Source organism: Sapajus apella, unplaced genomic scaffold (assembly GCF_009761245.1).
Source record: "Sapajus apella isolate SASKATOON/1434 unplaced genomic scaffold, GSC_monkey_1.0 scaffold75, whole genome shotgun sequence".
Classification (NCBI taxonomy): Eukaryota; Metazoa; Chordata; class Mammalia; order Primates; family Cebidae; genus Sapajus; species Sapajus apella.
Window position 1 is genome coordinate 9,973,407 of NW_022437015.1, and position 19,324 is coordinate 9,992,730.

The following is a 19,324-nucleotide window of genomic DNA, read 5'->3' on the forward strand; positions in this document are numbered from 1 at the left end:
CTACTTGATACAGGGCTGAGTTCAAGTCCTAAATATTTCTGTTAACTGCCTTGATAATCTGTGTAATATATCACAGGGGTATTAAAGTCTCCCACTATTATTGTGTGGGAGTCTAAGTCTTTTTGAAGGTCTCTAATAACTTGCTTTATGACTCTGGATGCTTCTGTATTGGGTGCATATATACGTAGGATAGTTAGCTCTCCTTGTTGAATTAAATCCTTATCAATTTTGTAATGCCCTTCTTTGCCTTTTATCTTTTTGGTTTTGGGTTTTGTTTTGTTACATGTATTTGTCAGAAACGAGGATTGCAACCCCTGATTTTTTTCTGTTTTCTGTTTTCCTCCATCCTTTTGAGTCTATGTGTGTCTTTGCAGATGAGATGGGTCTTTTAAAGCCTGCAGGCCAATGGGTCTTGACTATCCAGCTTCCCATTCTGTGTCATTTAGTTGAGGAATTTATTCTATTTACATTTAAGTTTAATATTGTTATGTGTAAATTTGATCTTGTCATTATGATGCTAGTTGGTTATCTGGCATATTGTTTATGTGGTTGATTCATAGTGTAACTGGTCTTTGTATTTAAATGTGTTTTTGTAGTGGCTGGTACTGGTTTTTCCTTTCCATATTTAGTGCTTCCTTCAGGGGCTCTTGCAAGGAAGGCCTGGTGGTGATGAATTATTTTACTCATTTGAAAGAGAGCTTATTTCTTGTTTGCTTGTGAAATTCTGGGTTGGAAATTCTTTTTTTTAAAGAATGTTAAATATTAGGGCTCAAGCTCTTTTGGCTTGTAGGGTTTCCATGGAGAGGTCTTCTGTTAGTCTGATGAGTTTTCTTCTGTAGGTGACCTGGCCTTGTCTCTCTGGGTACCCTTAACATTTTATCTTTCATTTCAACCTCAGAGAATCAGATGGTATGTGGCTGTGGTTGATCTTCCAGTGGAGTATATTACTTGGGTTCTCTGTATCTCCTAAATTTGAATGTTGGTGTTTCTTGCTAGGATGGACAAATTCTACTGGATAACATCCTGAAGTGTGTTTTCCAACTCGGTTCATTTTCCTCATCTCGGTTCATTCTCCCCATCTCTTTCTGGTACCCCAATCAGTTGGAGACTTGGTATTTCTGGTTCTAGATCCTTGAGGAATCACCACACTATTTTTTACAATGTTTTAACTAGTTTACATTCCCTTCAACAGTTTAAAAGCATTCCTATTTCTCCACAGCCTCACCAGCATCTGTTGTTTCTTCTACTTTTCCTCTACTGTGCTCCCATTACTATTTTGTATGTACTTTATTAAAGCACTTATCACATTCTGCCTGGTCATATATTCACTTGGGTACATTTTTGTTCTTCACACTTAGGGAGACTTAAATGTCATATTTATTTTTGCATTTCCTGTATCATCTAGCATAATGTTCCTTCTACTACACCACAAAGCATATTCGTACTAAGGTTAATATCCCAACACAATCCCTTGTCTATTTTTCTAATGTTTAAAAGTTAATGACAAATACCTGGTTTAGTTATTCTGACAATGATCAGGATGCTGGACTTACTTTGCAATGTATTCTACAAACTGGTACAAATTGGCTAGTACTCTTGAGATAATTAGCATATATTAACTATAAGCAATTACTTTTGTCATAAAATATGTTCTATTTCAAATGGTAGCGTAAAAACTTTAGGGATCTATAAGCCACATGGTGACAAGTGTTGAGTTTTTATTTTAAAACTTAAAATTTAAAAATCTTAAATGTAAGAAATGAGTTTTCAAGCCTGGATCAACTATTTCTTTCCCAAAATAAATAAGGCCAATTATGCTGAAACATCACTAATATGGCAGCTACTAGACACATGTGGCTATTAAGTTCATATTCACATGGCTATAAGTATAAAATACACCCTACATTTTGAAGACTCAATATGAAAAAATATAGAATATCTAATATTTTATATTGATTAGTTGTTGAAGTAATATTTTGGTATATCAGATTAAACGACATATATTAAATTTAATTTTACTTAAAAACATTTTAATGTGGCTACTAGAAATTTTAAAATATGTATTTGCATTGCATCATATTTCTGTTAGACCATTCTAAGCCATCAGTAATGAATATCCAGGTGCTACAGATACATAGTACATTCATTCTCTAAGAATAAGTTAGCATTAGAAAAATTGCCTACATAATCAAGTCAATTTATGTGCTAAAAGAAAATGAGATGGACATATATGGTAAATCTAGAAATAAACTTTAATTGGCTTTAAATATATACTGTTCCCCAAATTTAAATTTTTGGTTTTGGTTAATACAAGAACTATTCCCTGCACATACATAAATTGATCAGAAAGAAGGGTGGCCCAGAAACATAACAAAATCAAAAGTTATCTTTTGTACCTTGTTCAATTCACTCATAGATTACATATGACACCATTAGATACTCTGCAAATAAACACTAAGCTATAACTTAAGGATTTTAGCAATTTAATATGAATGCAACAAAACAAAACATATTATAATTTATACCTTTGCTTCGTCTGAAATATTGTCCCAGTTTCCACCACTCAAAGAGAACTTTCCATTGCCTATACGCAGCAATATCTCTTCAGGAGTATCATTGGGGCCATTAGCAAATGGAGTGTAGCTATTAATAAAATAGATTTTAATAGACACTACAGGCTAACATATCCAATAATGAAAGAGATACAAATATTTACTACATGCAAATATTTACTTCAGCGAGTAAGACTATCATCTTGCATTTGCTTTCGCTGTTAATGTCAAATTTTATATTTCAAAGCATATATTTAACCCTAATAAATTCTTTAATAAAACAGAGAATCTTGCCTACATCAATAGTTTTTCATCTTTGATCAGCTAATCAATGTAAAATAAAATAAAGGTGTCTTTTCATACAAAGCTTCAGTCTTAAAACTAGATAACACTAAAAAATACATGTTTTCTATTATTCTAGGTATAGGTTAGCAAACAAATACACCTAGTATGAAGAAAATGTTAATTTCATATATTCATAATGCATTTATTGCCTTGTTTTGATTTATTCATTAACATTTCATCATTAGTATCAGTGGAAATGGTTATCAATATATTTATTAATATTTATGAAAACTTGGTTAAATATTTATATCAACATAAAACTCCATAGTCATTACATTTATTAGGTAGATCAATCATACAGATTAATTGCATTTAATATGCAAACTTTAGCTACCTTAACTTCAGTCTTTACTGTGCTCTATAATATTTTGCATAAATTTGTAATATCTAAAAGTATATGAAATACACTGACATATGCAATTATCATCAAGCCATTAAACAATTTAGAGTCAACATTTTTATCACACATTTACAGAGCTCTTGGTATATCAAGCATATTTAAGTTATACTAAATGTACTCTTTAAAATAGTATGTCTAAGTACACTATAATTACTTTCTAAACTTCGCCATTTTCTCTATCACAACTCTCTTAGAACAATTTCTACAGCCATAAGTGTTCACTTCTAAATAAAAGTACTACTCAATATTAAGAGTAAAATAGTACTTTTATTATTTGTAAAGTATCAACATTAACATAGTCCAATTGTTTTACATTTGTTTTGAGCTTTTCTTTATCCTTTCAAAGGACGGTAGCTGTGTGTGTTTCTGCAGTTTAGTATTGTTACTATTTAGATTTGCACAATCTTACTAAATCTCTAGTGCCAAAATAGTTATGTTACATGGGTATACACATGCCATGCAGCAAACCACCACCTTGGCACATGTATACCTATGTAACAAACCTTCAGGATCCACACATGTACCCCAGAACTTAAAGTATAATAAATACATTTTTAAAATATCAACTCAATGTCAACAAGTTCAGTGGGCAAATTGTTGGTGAACATGCAATTATTTTATGATTAAATAGTTTCAAGGTCAAAAGAGAAATGCAATTTATTTCTAAAAGTTTTAGTTCTGGTTGACAACTGCCTTTTAAAATTATTATATCTTAACTGTGCCTCATTATACACCTTGCTTTATGTTTTTTTAATTTTATAAGTAACAGCATTAATATTTTGAAATGTAAATGGCATTTTTCTTAAAGACATTTTTATCTATTCCATTTCTAGATGAAGATATACAGATGAAATTCAAAGAACAACACTAATGCTTTTGAATATATAAGTTTCTTACCCAGCCAACATTGTGTAAAAAAGGACTCCTAAACTCCAAATATCACAAGCAGCATCATATCCCTGTTGCATAAGAACCTAAGAAAGAAATATTCATTATATGGTGTTACTAGATATAAACCAAATTTTCTCCCAAATAATTTGTTTTACTTCTAATAATCTCATAAAAGTTCATAATATAAAAACTTCAAACATTTTATGCACTTGTAGTAAAGACATAATCCCTAACACCTCAATGAGCTTTCTCTCCTCCTCTTAGGAAACCAAATATAGAGAAATCTAAACTTAAGATTAGTATGCACAGAGATTTTAATGTATACCATACACAGTACTGAGGCTTTTAATTATGTCACTGATTCTATAAGGTAAATAATATTCCAATTTTGAAGATGAGGAAACTAAAATGAATATTAAGTAACTTACCCAACATTACAAAACTAATAAGTAGAACAGGAAATATTAATAGAGCCTGTTTTTAATATCTACAACTGCCTCTTTACTATATAAGATATGGCAAGATAATATATGATCTCACAAAAGCGGAATGAATTTATATTTTACCATACAAGGCCAATGCCTTGAAAAGAGCAGTATACTTCTAGACCACAAGTACACATTTAATATATGCTGAATGCTTCATTAATTTTTCACACAACAATTTAGGAAGCTGGTTTTTGGGGTCAGTGTTAATACAAATCAAAAATGTTTGTTACATATTCATGTGAGATTTAGCTACAAAGTTAATAGAGTTCGTTAGAAAAATAAAGAGATGAAACGAGGCCATTTTCTTTTAATTCAGAAAAACAAGCCCACTGCTAAAGCCCCTAGGCATAGGAATAAAATAGAAACGTTATTAATGCATTAAGGCAGGGTATTACATAACCACAAGCATGAACTTCTCATCTATAAAAGGCTAAAAATATTAGTGTTTGGCTTTGACAACTGCCAAACATGAATAATGAGTATGTAACTAACTTAAAATTTGAAATGTGCTTTTTTCCTAGTCTTAGTGTATTTATAAAAATACACATATGTACAAAACTAAGGGAGTAAAGAGCATATCAAAATACATAATTGTTTTAAGGAAATAATACAAGTAGGGAACTATAAAATACTTAACAAATAACAACATATAGCTAAACCACTCACATCATTGTAAACATTAAGTTGGCATACTCTTCTACTGATTTTATTCCCTTATCTCTTTATTTTTCTCATCACATCTTACAGTTCCAGGTATCATCATATTTTCCCTGATTCCCTTATGAAGCTTTTTAAAGCTTCCCAAATGATTCAATGTATAGCTAAGGTTGAGGGCCATTGCTTAGAAATGAGTTGGACAGGGGAGAGTTAATCAGCAAGTCGGCTATAGGTACATATACGCCTACAACCTTCCTAGTTATGAGGATACACTTACGCAGGTGTCATCACATTGCTTAATTAGGGCCACACATGAAAAGCCTGTTTTAGATAAAGAAGAAACAGTCCACTTTTTTTTTCCTAGAGTTAGTCTTAATGCCCTTATAAAAGTGAGCATATAATCGTAAAAGAAACAATGCAGAATGGTAGAATGAATGAAAGTACAGAGGGTGTGTTTCACACCTTTTTACTTGCATCAAATACAAAGATAGAAGTCACAATTAAAATAATCAATGCCATAACTCTCTGTCTCATTTGGCTTCCCAAATCAGCAGCAAGTAACATACACAGAGCTCCTCATTCCTGTTGCTCAAATCAATTAACATTTGGGGCAAACCATATGACAGCCCAGAGAAAGAGCAGAGCAGAGTTAACTTCAAAATTAGTTTATAAAAAGCTGCAGACACAATATCCCTCAACTTTTTTGTAAGCTCCATTAATTCAGGAACATTCTTTAACCTCAATAGGCTTATAATATTAGTTGAAAAATACAACAGAGTGGAATTGCCATTAACAAAGAATAAAATATTTTAGAGATATATTCACTTTTGCAGCATAGGTATAATAGAAAAGCACATCTACCTAATAAATCCTAAGAGGTTGATCAAACTGATGCATACTTTAAAAACTAAAAGAATATTCTTTCCTTATTGTTAAGCTAAAATTGCAATAATCAGTGTAGTTCTTAGCAAAAAAGAACTCTTTATGCACTGTGAAATAGTGAATGTATACTCCACAAAATGCCATTTTTTACTGAAAGGCCTGCACCAATACTTGAATCTTTCCAATTCTAGTTTAAAAAAGAATGCATTTTTATATTTTACTAATACTTTTTGAAATTTTAGAAACAAACCTCCCTAAAAGTACTCTCTGGTTCATTAATGACAATTTACAAATAAATTATTGATTTCTAGAATAGGCTTTATCACTCAAAAATAAAACTTTCCAAGTATTTTGAAAATACAAATATTAGTCAAAGACAGTTTAAGCACTAGTTACAGAGAAGTGGTCTCCACATGCCCACCTGAAAACCTTCACTATTACAATAGTAAAAGTGTCTTACTACAGTGTACAGCTGTTGGGGAAAAAAAACATCAATGGGCTGTATTCTACTTTCTGGGATTGCTTACCTAACCATTAATTTAAAACTGTTTACCTAACCATTAACCTAAACACAGACATGTTATATATTTTTCACTTTAATGTCTGTTTTTGAGAAGTTCGTGTGGGACATATTCAGTTCTAACTTTTTTCCAGTGAGAAGTTTCCATAATACTAAGCAGTTTAGGTCTACAAGATTAAGTCAATATTAAAAATTTGACTATTAAAATGCTGATTTTATACTCTGCTCTTATGTCTACTGCATAAATCTATTACAATATTTATGATGATCTCTATGATGATTATATATGCTATACATAACAGAAGAGCACTATCTCAAATATTCTGTCCTCTTATCCTATAAAACTACTGAAGTGGCATTGATAACTGCTGAAGCCTGCAGCCATCAGCCCAAAAGTCTGTTCTGATGGTACTGAGTTTTCATTGCTCTGGATGCGTAAGTTGTGTGTCAGGTACAGCTGGGCCCAGCCAGCTTGAGTCACTCTTGTACAAGATACTTTTTTCTGTCTTGTGAATGCACTTGATAATTTAAAAATAAAAATACTTGTTTCTCAAAACAAAACAAAACCAAAAAAACACCTACTGCAATATCCTAAAAAAGGCTAGTATTTTTTTTATGTCCAGGCTATTATCTCATACATCTTAGGGCAGTACAATTTCTTGTAACAGATAAAAACTTGTATATTATTCTATGAATTTTATTAAAATGCAGATTAAATAACATTATCTGGATATATACATAATTTCTTTTTAGGCAAATATCTTATCATATAAAGCCTATAAAACAGAAGTTCTGCCTGTTCTTCAATGTCAGTATAGTATTTTCTATATTTCTATTTTCATTATTAGGAAAGTTATTTTTATAGTAGCTGCTTTAAAACATAGATTGATTTATATTAAAGTACAAATGATTTATTATCAATATATATGATGTGCAATATTTCCCTGAAAAAGCTAACATTTGATATGAGTAAAATCATAAAATATATAGAAGATAGGAATTCTTCTCAAATTATTTTACTCTGCTTCTCCTTTGATTTGACATAGGTTTTTCAAATCTGAGGAGTTTCAGGTATTTTGATTTTTGTTGAATATGCAATAACATGTCAGTTAGCATTATCCATAACATATAAGAACAGTTACTGACTTAACAAAGAAAGCCCATAAAGAACTTACATGGTCAATGCCATCTCTTGATTCATTTTTCACCAATTTCACTTTCACTGCTATGGAAATTGCCACTGTCAAAGCTCCCATCCCCATGGTTAGAATGAAAGTTACAGTTTCCCAAATGTGAAATCTGTACCAGAGCCTCCCCTTTCCTGACTCTTCTCCCTAAGAGCATCACCTTTCTTGACATTTAACCCTATGATTTAGGTTTAAATATTATTTTCCAAGAAAAATCCCTATGGCTTACAAAAACCCCTGTAAGCCTATTTTCTCTGGGAGTTATAAGTTCCTAAAGACAATCGAGGATGGCACTGACATTATATGTTATTTATAATGCTCATTGATATAAATTACCTAATATTCAGTACAATTTAACATACCGGATGAATCTATCCTATCTTTGTTATTAAGTGAATGCTGGGTCTTGAATAAATCATTGAAGTACCTCGAGCCACAGTTTCCTCACTTAGAATACATAATATGGTAAATATCTTTACCATACCTCCCAACTCTAAAATGGTATGATTCTGAAATTAGTATATAACCCAACAGAATAGAATAGCCTGATTATTACATTCTGGTTGGCTTTAGATGCTAGTTACCAGTGTGAATATTTATATTAGGGGCTATGAGAATTCACTGATTTAAATAACTTTATAACTGAAAAAGGACAAGATAATAGCTTTTATCTGTCTACCATAACATACACATGGTATCATATAGATTCAACTAAAGGAAAAGAATGAAAGGCAAATGCTGAAGTTTTTAAGGAATACCTCAGGTGCAACAAAGTTTGCAGTGTAGCATGGAGTTAAGAGAAGTCCATTTTCTCCTCGAAGTTGTTTTGCAAACCCAAAATCACATATCCTGATTGAATCTGCACTGGCTGATTCATCCATGTATAAAATATTACTAGGTTTAAGATCACGATGAACAACCTTGAATATAAAGGAAAAAAGCATTATATCTATATAGTAAACTAAATATCTGAGAAATAAAACATTTCATTATATTTCCAGAAAAAGAAACTTCCCAAATTACAAAATTTTAAAAATGAAATTTTGCTTAAGCTTAAGAGCCTAAAATATACATAAGAAAGTATCTCTGTCAGATAGATGCTCCAGTTTCTATTCAAGCCACCAGTTTTTTGTTAACCTTTTCTAATCTCAATATATCTAGGCTCAATTCTCAGATCCAATTTTGGATATGCAATAATTTATATCACTTAGCATTACACATGACATATAAGAACAGCTCCTGACTTACAAACTAAACTAAGTTTGGACTGAGTCCATAATGGACTAAGGCCCTACTCAACACCCGCCTTCTTACAGTAAACAAACATAAAACCTGGATATAATACAAAAATCAACTATATGAAGGTGCTGGAGAATGAACAGAAGCAGATATACTCTGATAAGGAGTATATACTTTGTTAAAGGAGGAAACACAGGACACTATACAAGGAGGTTTCCATATCTGTGGCTTTTAGCCTGGGGTTAAGTGCAGTGCCTATGGCACACAGTGGTGGTAAAGACATGTGGAAAAACCCAGTCCTTCTGGCTTAGAGGACTAGATAGGAGATGCTGGAAAACTGAATGCTGAGTAGAGGAATATTATAAAGGAAAGAGCCGGAACTGACCCTTGAATCAAAATATGTGGAACAGGATCAAAACAGTTTGTATAAAGTCAAATAATAGGAACAAAAACCAGAGCTGCTGCCCCCAAAACTAGTTTTCAGTTCAAGCCCAGCCAAGAAAATTGACCACTTAAAACAAATGAAACAATAATAACCATTGGAGAAAAATAATGGAATACAAAAATCTCTATAACTGATTATCATAATGCTTAGGATGTAATTCAGCATTATTTGATATACAAAGAACCAAGAAAATGGAACACAGTCTTAAGAAAATCAATAAATTCTGATTCCAAGATGAACCAAACTAAAACTAACAGATAAGGATTTTAAAGTGACTATCATAATGATCCTCAATAAAGTAAAACAGAACATGCTTTAAATGCATTAAATTCTCAGGAAAAAAAAAAGGGAAGTCTAGCAGAAAAACAGAAACAATAAAGAAGAACCAAATAAAATACATAACTGGAAAAAATGCTAAAGTTCCCCCAAGTGATATGTTGCCTGCTAGTACTATCTACTTCATGTAAGTTACCCTCACTTTTAGTCAGTTTACTATGCTAAAGCTCTTTAAGGACGGGAATCAGGTCTCACTCATGTTTGAATCTACACCACCTTTTACAATGCCTGGCATGTAGAAATTCTCAATATGTGTCTTATTAATTTAGTTAATTGATGTGAAGGTTTATAAATAATAAAGAAGAGATGCCTATGATTCTTTTCTCAAAAATTTTTGTCATGCTTTACTTTATAGAGTATTGGGTGTTGGTAAAGACAATCAAAGAATTAAATTATTAAAAAGATACTGCTTTAGCATTATATATTTCAAAGTACTGACAATCCACTTTATTAAACCACACACATAACTGAGTACCAGTTTATTTTTTATTTATTATAAGAGGGGCTCATGTAGAGTTTTTATTGTGTCAATTCTAAATTGTCATTTTTAATTTGCTTATTAAGTTGGTATATATCCAATATTACAATTGATTCAAATTTAAATTTTTGAATTACTTGCTATTTTGTTTCTTTATGTAGCTATATATACTAAAAGCTGCCTTTTCTGTAACTCAGTTCATTTGTCTTCTTTATGAAAGGACAGGAAGCAAAATAATAAGTCTTTCCCTTAACCACAAAATTTAATATAGTAATACTTCAAATGTTTAGAATACACATTTCGTACTATATTTAGGGGAGGAGCTGGCAAGGTTCAATATATATGTTAGATAACTTGAACTTTATATATTAGGTAACTTGAATAATAGTCATCATATGTCTTTGGTTAATCCTTTTATGCTTAACTTTTAAGTCTAAACAAGTTTCATAATTTCAAAGTCAAAGTTAGGTATATTTATATAATTCAAACCACTTTTAAAATGAATATGCTATTAAATCAGGCCCAACGGGCAGACAGAAAATAATCATTTCCTAAATCCATAATTTTCACTACATTTGTGAGTTCTATTAGGATATTCTCTATTAAAATATATATGAATAAAAGCAATTTATCTTAGGTATATCATCTCCTATATTTTTATGAAGATATAGGTCCCAGAATAGAAAGAAAAAATTTAATTACAACTTACTCCTTGACAATGAAGATAGTCAACTGTCTTACTTATTACATACAGTATATCACTAGCCTCCCGTTCGGAGAAACATTTTTGTTTGAGAATACGATCAAGTAACTCTCCTCCTTTCATTAAATCCGTAACAAGGTAAACATATCTACCATCATCAAAGACCTACAAAAGAATGCAGTATTAAAATATTATTATTTATAATTACAATTCTATAATGCTTAAATTATATTTTAATTATATTTACTTTTCTACTAAACCTCCCTCCAGCATTAAAAAAAATTCCTTTATTGTTAATGCACTACAGGCTGTAGTAAAAGTTGAATTGGCTAAAAAACCACCTTCACAGTCCCATGAAACCATATGAAACACATAATTTTATTATCTTTTGAAATTATAGGTTGCAGTTCATTAAAGAATATAAATTAAAAAACAGAACTCTATGCCTCTCAAATGACATCTATCTCATTTTTTACTGTATTATAGCTACTTCTCTTCCCTAAACGTAGGCTTCTTTCTGAAAGTAAATATATCATTTATTTTGTATACCCTTCCCTCAGTCCATTATCTGATGTGGTATCTTAAATATTTGTTGAACTCCAATCAAGGAAAATAAATAATAAAAGTATTTATGCACTTTTCACTCTGGGCATGTAAGACACACACACACACACACACACACACAGTAGTTTAAGGATTACAAATCAAAGTACATATCATTTTCTGACACAAATTGATCAAGGTGATAGTTGATTGGTCTGTCTTCTCTAAAGAGAAAAGAACATTATCTCCTTATGTGAAAAGTTAGCATTCAGTAACATATTAATATGAGTTATATATTCATTTTACAAAGCCATAGATTAATACCATTTCACTTAAAGAACAATCCATAATGCTATAGCCAATTATTATACAATCAAGAAAGCAAAATCTTCAAGAATTTGGCAGATTCCCAATATCCTGTATCTTTTGTACTGATGGCACTACAGAATAATACATGGTGTTAGCTACAATGTTAACTAGTTAACCAGTCAGAATATATTCAAGTAATCAGGACATTCTCATTTACCAATCGTCATAGTTTTTTTTTTTTTTTTTTTTTTTTGATATTCTATAAGACTAGGAGTATAGAATTGTGGGAAAAAAAGTAACGTGGCAATTTAAGAGTCTTGAGATTTTTGAGGCATGAAATTAAAAAGCTAAAGATATTACGTTTCAATAAGAAAAATAAAGTTCCAATACATAACTTCGTTAGTTTAGCTGATACCTAGATTTTGAAATACCTACATCCTTTAAAGTAATAATGTTGGGGTGTTGTCCATAGCGCATCAATATTTCAATCTCTTCTGAAGGATCTCGCTTACTTTTGTCAATGATCTAAGAAATAAGAAAAAAGAAAAATATCTGAGGCAAACAAATTACTTTTTCTAAAAATGGATATTTTCAGTTTGGTTATATTTTTGAAGAAACACTTAAAAACACAAGAACAATGCTTACCTCATATTATTTTAACATTTAAAAACTTCTTATAAGTAAAACTTAACAGAAAAAAGGAACACTTTACCATCATATGCTATTTCACTGAAACTATACTAATGATGATGTGATTGTAATTGTTGCAATTACTCAGTCTTAACATAATACATTATAATGAAATTATTCAAATACAAAAATTCATAAAATGCACTGTTCTTACAAAATAAAGCCTTGAAAAGAAATTCAAAATGATTAAAATATTAAATCTCAGAGTTCTTTCTTATCATCTTATCTTTCCTAACTTTATTTACTCCACTGAAAATGTCAGTTGACTCATAATTTAAATTACATACATAAAACAAATGAGAAAGATAGGCTCAGAGACGATACCTTTACTGCAAATTCCATGTTGGTAGTTGCATGTACGCATCGTTTGCAAACAGAATAGGAGCCAACACCAATATCCTCTTTCAATTCATATACTTCACCAAATTGTGCAGCGTTTCCATTTATCTGTTTATTTTTAAAAAGTAAAATACTAAGGAAAATGAAATATTTTCACATTTTCTGTCTTTTGATCTTAAAAAAGCTAGAGTAATTCATTCTACAGAAATTTTTTCAACACTTATAAATGGCTTAAACGGATTCTGAACCAATCTTTTCTTGATACTTACAGCCAATATAATAAATCAACTGGCTTACACATCACCCTTAGATTTGATTTAAAAGAGGCCACATAAACATAATTAAAAGTTACTACTGTCTGCTCTTTTCCAAAACATACAGGACCATATTTAATTCATGATTTATACCAAGAGATAAAGTAGTTAAAAATCACTTTTTAAAAATATTAAAAATAGATCAGCAATAACAGAGAAATAATTATGCCAAACTGAATAATGTGATTAAATGGAATTTACCTGAACAATTGGTAATACATTTGCACTTGTGATAGGAGTGATTTTATATTCTTCTGCAATAGAAGTTGCAACAAAACTGAATCCTTTGAAGAGCTGATGAGCATTTGCACTGGCTGGCAAACCAGGAGAATCTAATGTCCAAATAATTATATTTAATTATAACTACACACAGCATTCTACAATATAAAGTGTCAGAATTTCTTTATAAAGGAAACCATTGTATGTTGCTATCTAACATATTATATATTTGATTTATTATATATTATCTGTTTTCTTTCTGTATACATGCTCCATTTTTAGTCAGTACTTTTTGTCTGTTCTTTTCACTGCTGCATCCTCATTGCTTAGTACATAATAGGCATTCAGTATTTCTTAAACATATGTATGAAACTGTAAGAGAGTAATATATCTCATGTCTTACCTCCTACCCTATCCTGTAAATCATTAGCATGTCAAAGGACTTACAAAACAAACAAAAACCTTGCTACTCTTTGACCTAGTTCATGCCTTCCTGATAAATATTTCCCATTTAGAACCTCTACTTGACAGCTACCCAAGCAACACTGTGTATAGGATCCATATTTCCCATGGGAAAACCAACCCTCTGCAAATTTACCATTCTTTCAACTTTTACTTCAGAAGACAGTTTATTTGTAAACTATCTATTAAAATAAAATCCCTGATTTTACAGATAAACATGCATTACCTTTAGGTGTTTTTGCGGTAAATTCAGGATCAAAACAAAAAGTATCATCTGGTTTTCCAGAAGCAGGTTTGAAAGGAGGCTGAACTTCTCTTTTATATAATTTCTAGAAGAGGCAACCACATAATACAAAACATATTAATACTTTAAACAATTATTATACTCTGTAAAAGAAAGCAGGACATAATATTCACAGTTCCTAATAGAAGTCTAACAATTTCATAAAATAAATTTCAACAAGTATCAGATAACTGTTAACCAAATTCTAAAATTTTGAGAGATAATGCTCAAAATTTAATAAGGTCAAGAAACAGAGCTGTGATGCCACAAGTTGAATTCATAAGGAATGCTCAATTTTGAATATAAGTTTTTGAATGCTCATTGTTAATATAACCATGCAAATACAGCACAATGTTACCATGCAGAAATAACTAAAATTCTCAAGGCTTTCAAAATCAATAGACTATTTTTAAGAAGTACATATTTCATCTAAGATATTGTTTACACGTAAAAATATACATTAAACGTACTGTTTAGGCTTATATCAAAATATTAAAAAATTTGGTCTTGTCTAACAATCTTGCTAAAATCTATGCTTTTAGAAGGCATAGAAAATGTCTAATAATATATAAAAAGCCACTTTTTTTGAAACCTACTTTTTATAAAGTTTACAGTCCCAAAGTTGGGAAAAATATATGAGGAATTACTTTCAAATAATTTTTATTTAGTTAATATGTAAACATGACTTCTGGTTCAATATGGCTTACTAGAAACAGCTAGTGGGTGACTATCTCACAGTGAGGAATCAAAATAGCAAGTAAATATTGACACCTCAAGTAGATTGTCTAGGAGGCCACACTGGAATTCATCAGAAAAGTGATGGAACTGGGAATCACAGAAAGTAGAGAATGAAGCCATGCCACCAGGTGAACTGAGACTGGTGTAGAGCCAGGAGATCTTTGATGCAGGGAAGGGAAAATTGAGTGAGACCCCCAGGATTCCACAATTCTGCCACAGACTAACAATGCTAATTCATAAGTAAGCCCCCTTGAATCCCCTAGGCCTCCAGTTTAATACATGGAGCTGCCTAGAGTGTGTGTAGAGGTACTCTCAAGCCCATGTGGGATTCCATGGACTTTTGATCCCTGAGCAGCCTGGCACTGGCTGCTGCCACCCCACCAGGCAGGCAGCAGGTAGGCCTACTTGTACACACCTCAAAGACAGATACTGCAACTGCAGTATAGAGGAGGAAACAGAATGCACATTGCAATGACTGCCGGTCTCAGCTGTTCCCTGCTGAGGAAGAAGGCGTCCTTTCTTCAATGTTGGGTCTACAGCACAGCTGCCCTGCCCCATATGTACATACTGGCCACAGCCTGGTGTTCTTAGAGCCCAGCTCCCAGAGACTGGTGATCCACTCTTCAGCTGCCTCAGCAGTTACACCCAACACCAGCATCATACTTGCCACTTCTGGGCCAAGGAGAGAGTGGGGAAACCAGGCACCTTTGTGTGCTTCTCAAAGTAAAATCCACTGCTGCTCATTCAGGAGGGAAGTGCAGTTGGGCCAAGTACCCAACAGCTGCCAACCTGCACTGCTTCAGCTGAAGGGATCTGCCTTCCACAGTGAAAGGCTAGCAGCTCAGTTGCCCTGCTCCCAACTGACTATTTCACCTGTTACCTGGAGGCCTTCTGAGAGCCCAGCCCCCATAGGGCTGTGATAGGCCTTGGGACTTTGACTGCATAAGCATTCTGCAGGTCTTTCTGAAAGCCTAGAGCCCAAGGCATGTGATCAGCCATAGGAATCATACCACCAGAGCGTTCTGCCACAATCTGAGCATCCTGTAGGCCCATTTGGAGACTAGCTCCCACAGGCCTGTGATCAGCCATATGGACCCAAGCACCTGAGTGTTTTGCAATATTCTGAGCATTCTGTGGGCACTCCTGAGAGCCTAGCCCCCACAGGTCTACGATATGCACTGATGCACCAACTGCCTGAGCATCCTGCAACTGCCTAAGCATTTTGTAGGCCCTTCTGAGATCCCAGCCCCAATAGACCCATGATGTACCCTAGGACTCCCACTGCCTGAGTACTCTGCTTGAGAGTTCTGCCTGTGACTCCAAGAACCAGCCCATTACTCCCTATCATAGCCAGCAGCAGAATTCTAGGGACTTAACAAGTCCACTGGCCTGGTCTTGGTCCACTCTCTACAGGACTAATACTATTGGGCAATCTGGGGAATAAAGAACTGGAAGTCTGCCTAGTCCTATCTACCACTGCTGGCACATGAACATGCCCCAATCTGTGGTCTGAGCTCAGATGGATCCAACCACATGACACCACCGCAGCTAATACCCAACTGTGTGTGCTAAAAAGTAGAGCCCCTCTATCTCCTATCTACAGAAAGCAGTAGCATTACCCAATGGCAAACAGGTGAGTCACAAAGCTGTGTGAATTGGACTGAATCAGGAGGTTCCACCCAGAAACCACTCCCATAGAGAATTGCAAGACAAGTATCTTCCGTGGCTATCAGCTATACTGTGGTCTGGAGATAGACAACAGGTATGCATCTGAACCAAGAGTCATGAGCTCTGAGTCAGGGGTGTGATAGGTAAATAGAACATATTCCTACCTGTCTAGGATGTGGAGCTAGTCTCCCTACCCTCTGCTGAGACCTTGGCACCATTCAGCAGTTATTCCCCAAACCATGCCTGTCAGGGCTGGTTCCCCAGCTCATCACTGGGGTATTTGTGGGCAAGCCAGGCAGTCCAGCTCTGCCTAGATTTGTTTCCCCTCACCCTTCATGGGACAAGAAGTTCAGGGAAACTGGCATTCCACTGTCCAGCCCATCATCTGAAACAACAGACAGTACCACACAATAAACAAATATCAAGTGCATATAGATCTGCTTTTGCCACAGCTGGCTTATACTGGTAATTACCACCTATTGCCCTGTAGATTGAACTGCAAAACCCAACATAAAACCTGACTAAGAAGTGCATAGGCCCATAGAAGCAAAGCCAAAAGACTTTTGGCTATTTCCCAACCTACTCTACAGTCATACCCCCCAACAAGAGCAGTGGCAGGAGGTGAACCATGTCCAAATGAAAGTAAATTCAAAAGTAATATGTGACAGCTTCTACAGATAAGAAGGAACCAGCATAATAACTTCTGGACTATAAAGAAAAATAATGTTGTAATATCCCCAAAGAACCCCAGTAGCTCCCTAGCAATGAATCCTAATCAAATGATAATTTTGAAATGACAGATAAAACATTTGAAATGTGAATTGCAAGGAAGCTCAATGAAATGCAAAAGAAAGTCAAAAACAAACGAACACGAAAAAATCAGAAAACAGTTAAGGAGATAAAAGATAAATAAATATATTTTTTTTAATTCTGGAAGTGAAAAAAGGACTAAAGAAATTTCAAAGCACAGTTGAAAACTGTAATAACGTACTAGACCATGCATAAGAAATAATTTTGAGCTTGATGGCTGGTCTTTTGAATTAAATCAGTCAGATAAAAAATAAAGAAGAAATAATTTTTAAAAAAATGAACAAAATCTTTGAGAAATATGGGATAATGTAAAGTGGTCAAATTTACAACTTATAGGCAGAAAGAAGAAGTTTAGAAAGCATAATTGAGGAACTAATTCAGGAAAATATCCCCAATTTTCTTAAAGACAAAGATATCCAGATATAAACAATTCAGAGAACATCTAGGAGACACTATAGAATGCAAACATCACCTAAGAATATAGCCAGCAGACAATCCAAGTTCAGTGTGAAAGAATAAGTCATAAAAGAAGCTAGAGAAAAGCATCAAATCACCAATAAAGGAAATCTCATCAAACTGACAGTGGACATCTCAGCAGAAATTTTAACAAGTCAGAAGAGAATAGGGACCTAATTTTAGCTTCCTTAAAAAATGCCAGCCAAGAATTTTATATCCAGCCAAAATAAACTTCATAAATGAAGAAGACATGAAGTCATTCATAGAAAAGAAAACACTAGAGGAATTTATCACCACTAAACAGGCCCCACAAGAAATGCTCAAAGGAGTTCTAAACATGGAAACAAAAGTATGACACTTACCATCCTAAATGCCTGCATAAGTAAAAAACTTAAAGGTCCTATAAAATAATCATACAATTGAGAATCCAACACAACTAGCTATCAATATTATGACAGGATTAAAACTTCAAATATCAATATAACCTTGAACATAAATGTCATAAATGCTCTATCCAAAATATACAGACCAGCAAGTTGGGTAACAGACAAAAACCAACCACCTGCTGTCAAAAAGAGATCCACAGAATAACTAAGCACAACTACAGACTTAAAGTCAAGGGATGAAAAAAGGTAGAGCATGCAAATAAAAAAAACAACAGATCAGGAGTAGCAATTCTCATATCAGATAAAACAGATTTTAAACCAGCAACAGTAAGAAAAGGCAAAGAAGGGCATTATATAATGATAAGGGCTCAAATAAACCAAAATATTTATGCATGCAACACCAGAGCCATCAGATTCAAAAACAAATAATAACAAACCTAAGAAAAGAGATTGATGGCAATACGATAATAGTGAGAGACTTCAACACCAAGTGAGAACACTAGACAGGTCATCAAGGCAAAAGAAACCCTGGACTTAAACTGGACTCTAGACCAAATGGACGTTTACAGAATATTCTAACTAACAACTACAGAATATACATTTTTCTCATCTGCACATGTAACACTCTCCAAAAATGACCATAAGGCTAATTTCAATAAACTCAAAAAAATCAAAATCACATCAAGTATCCTACTGGACCACAGCAGAATAAAATTAGAAATCATTTCTCCCCTTGCTATCTCTCCCCAGCTTCATGATGGGGAGGAAGGCAGCAAATCACACTGCCACGTGTGTTCCTATGCAACAATTTTGCATGTTCTTCACATGTACCCCAAAACCTAAAATGCAATAAAATAAATAAATGGGAAAAAAAAAATTAGAAATCAATACCAATGGGAACTCTCAAAGCTACACAAGTACATAAAAATGAAACAAGTTGCTCATAAATGACTTTTGGGTAAACAACAAAATCAAGGCAGGCAT

The 19,324-nt window shown here is 33.2% G+C and overlaps 1 protein-coding gene across 9 annotated transcripts in view; it reads right to left on the minus strand.

Annotated features, from left to right (window-relative positions):
* Positions 1 to 19,324, minus strand: part of RPS6KA6 (ribosomal protein S6 kinase A6) — a 130,234-nt gene that overhangs the window by 31,640 nt on the left and 79,270 nt on the right. For 7 of the 9 annotated variants that reach the window (XM_032251394.1, XM_032251397.1, XM_032251395.1 and 4 more), the window contains 8 exons: positions 14,226 to 14,328; positions 13,520 to 13,650; positions 12,990 to 13,112; positions 12,411 to 12,500; positions 11,130 to 11,288; positions 8,681 to 8,842; positions 4,195 to 4,271; positions 2,526 to 2,643 (listed from right to left, as the gene is read on the minus strand). In XM_032251394.1, the coding sequence (XP_032107285.1) occupies positions 2,526 to 2,643; positions 4,195 to 4,271; positions 8,681 to 8,842; positions 11,130 to 11,288; positions 12,411 to 12,500; positions 12,990 to 13,112; positions 13,520 to 13,650; positions 14,226 to 14,328 (963 nt within the window). Of the gene's footprint in view, positions 1 to 2,525; positions 2,644 to 4,190; positions 4,272 to 8,680; positions 8,843 to 11,129; positions 11,289 to 12,410; positions 12,501 to 12,989; positions 13,113 to 13,519; positions 13,651 to 14,225; positions 14,329 to 19,324 lie in introns of those variants that run through there. The other 2 variants (XR_004260815.1, XM_032251398.1) reach the window with 2 other exon arrangements.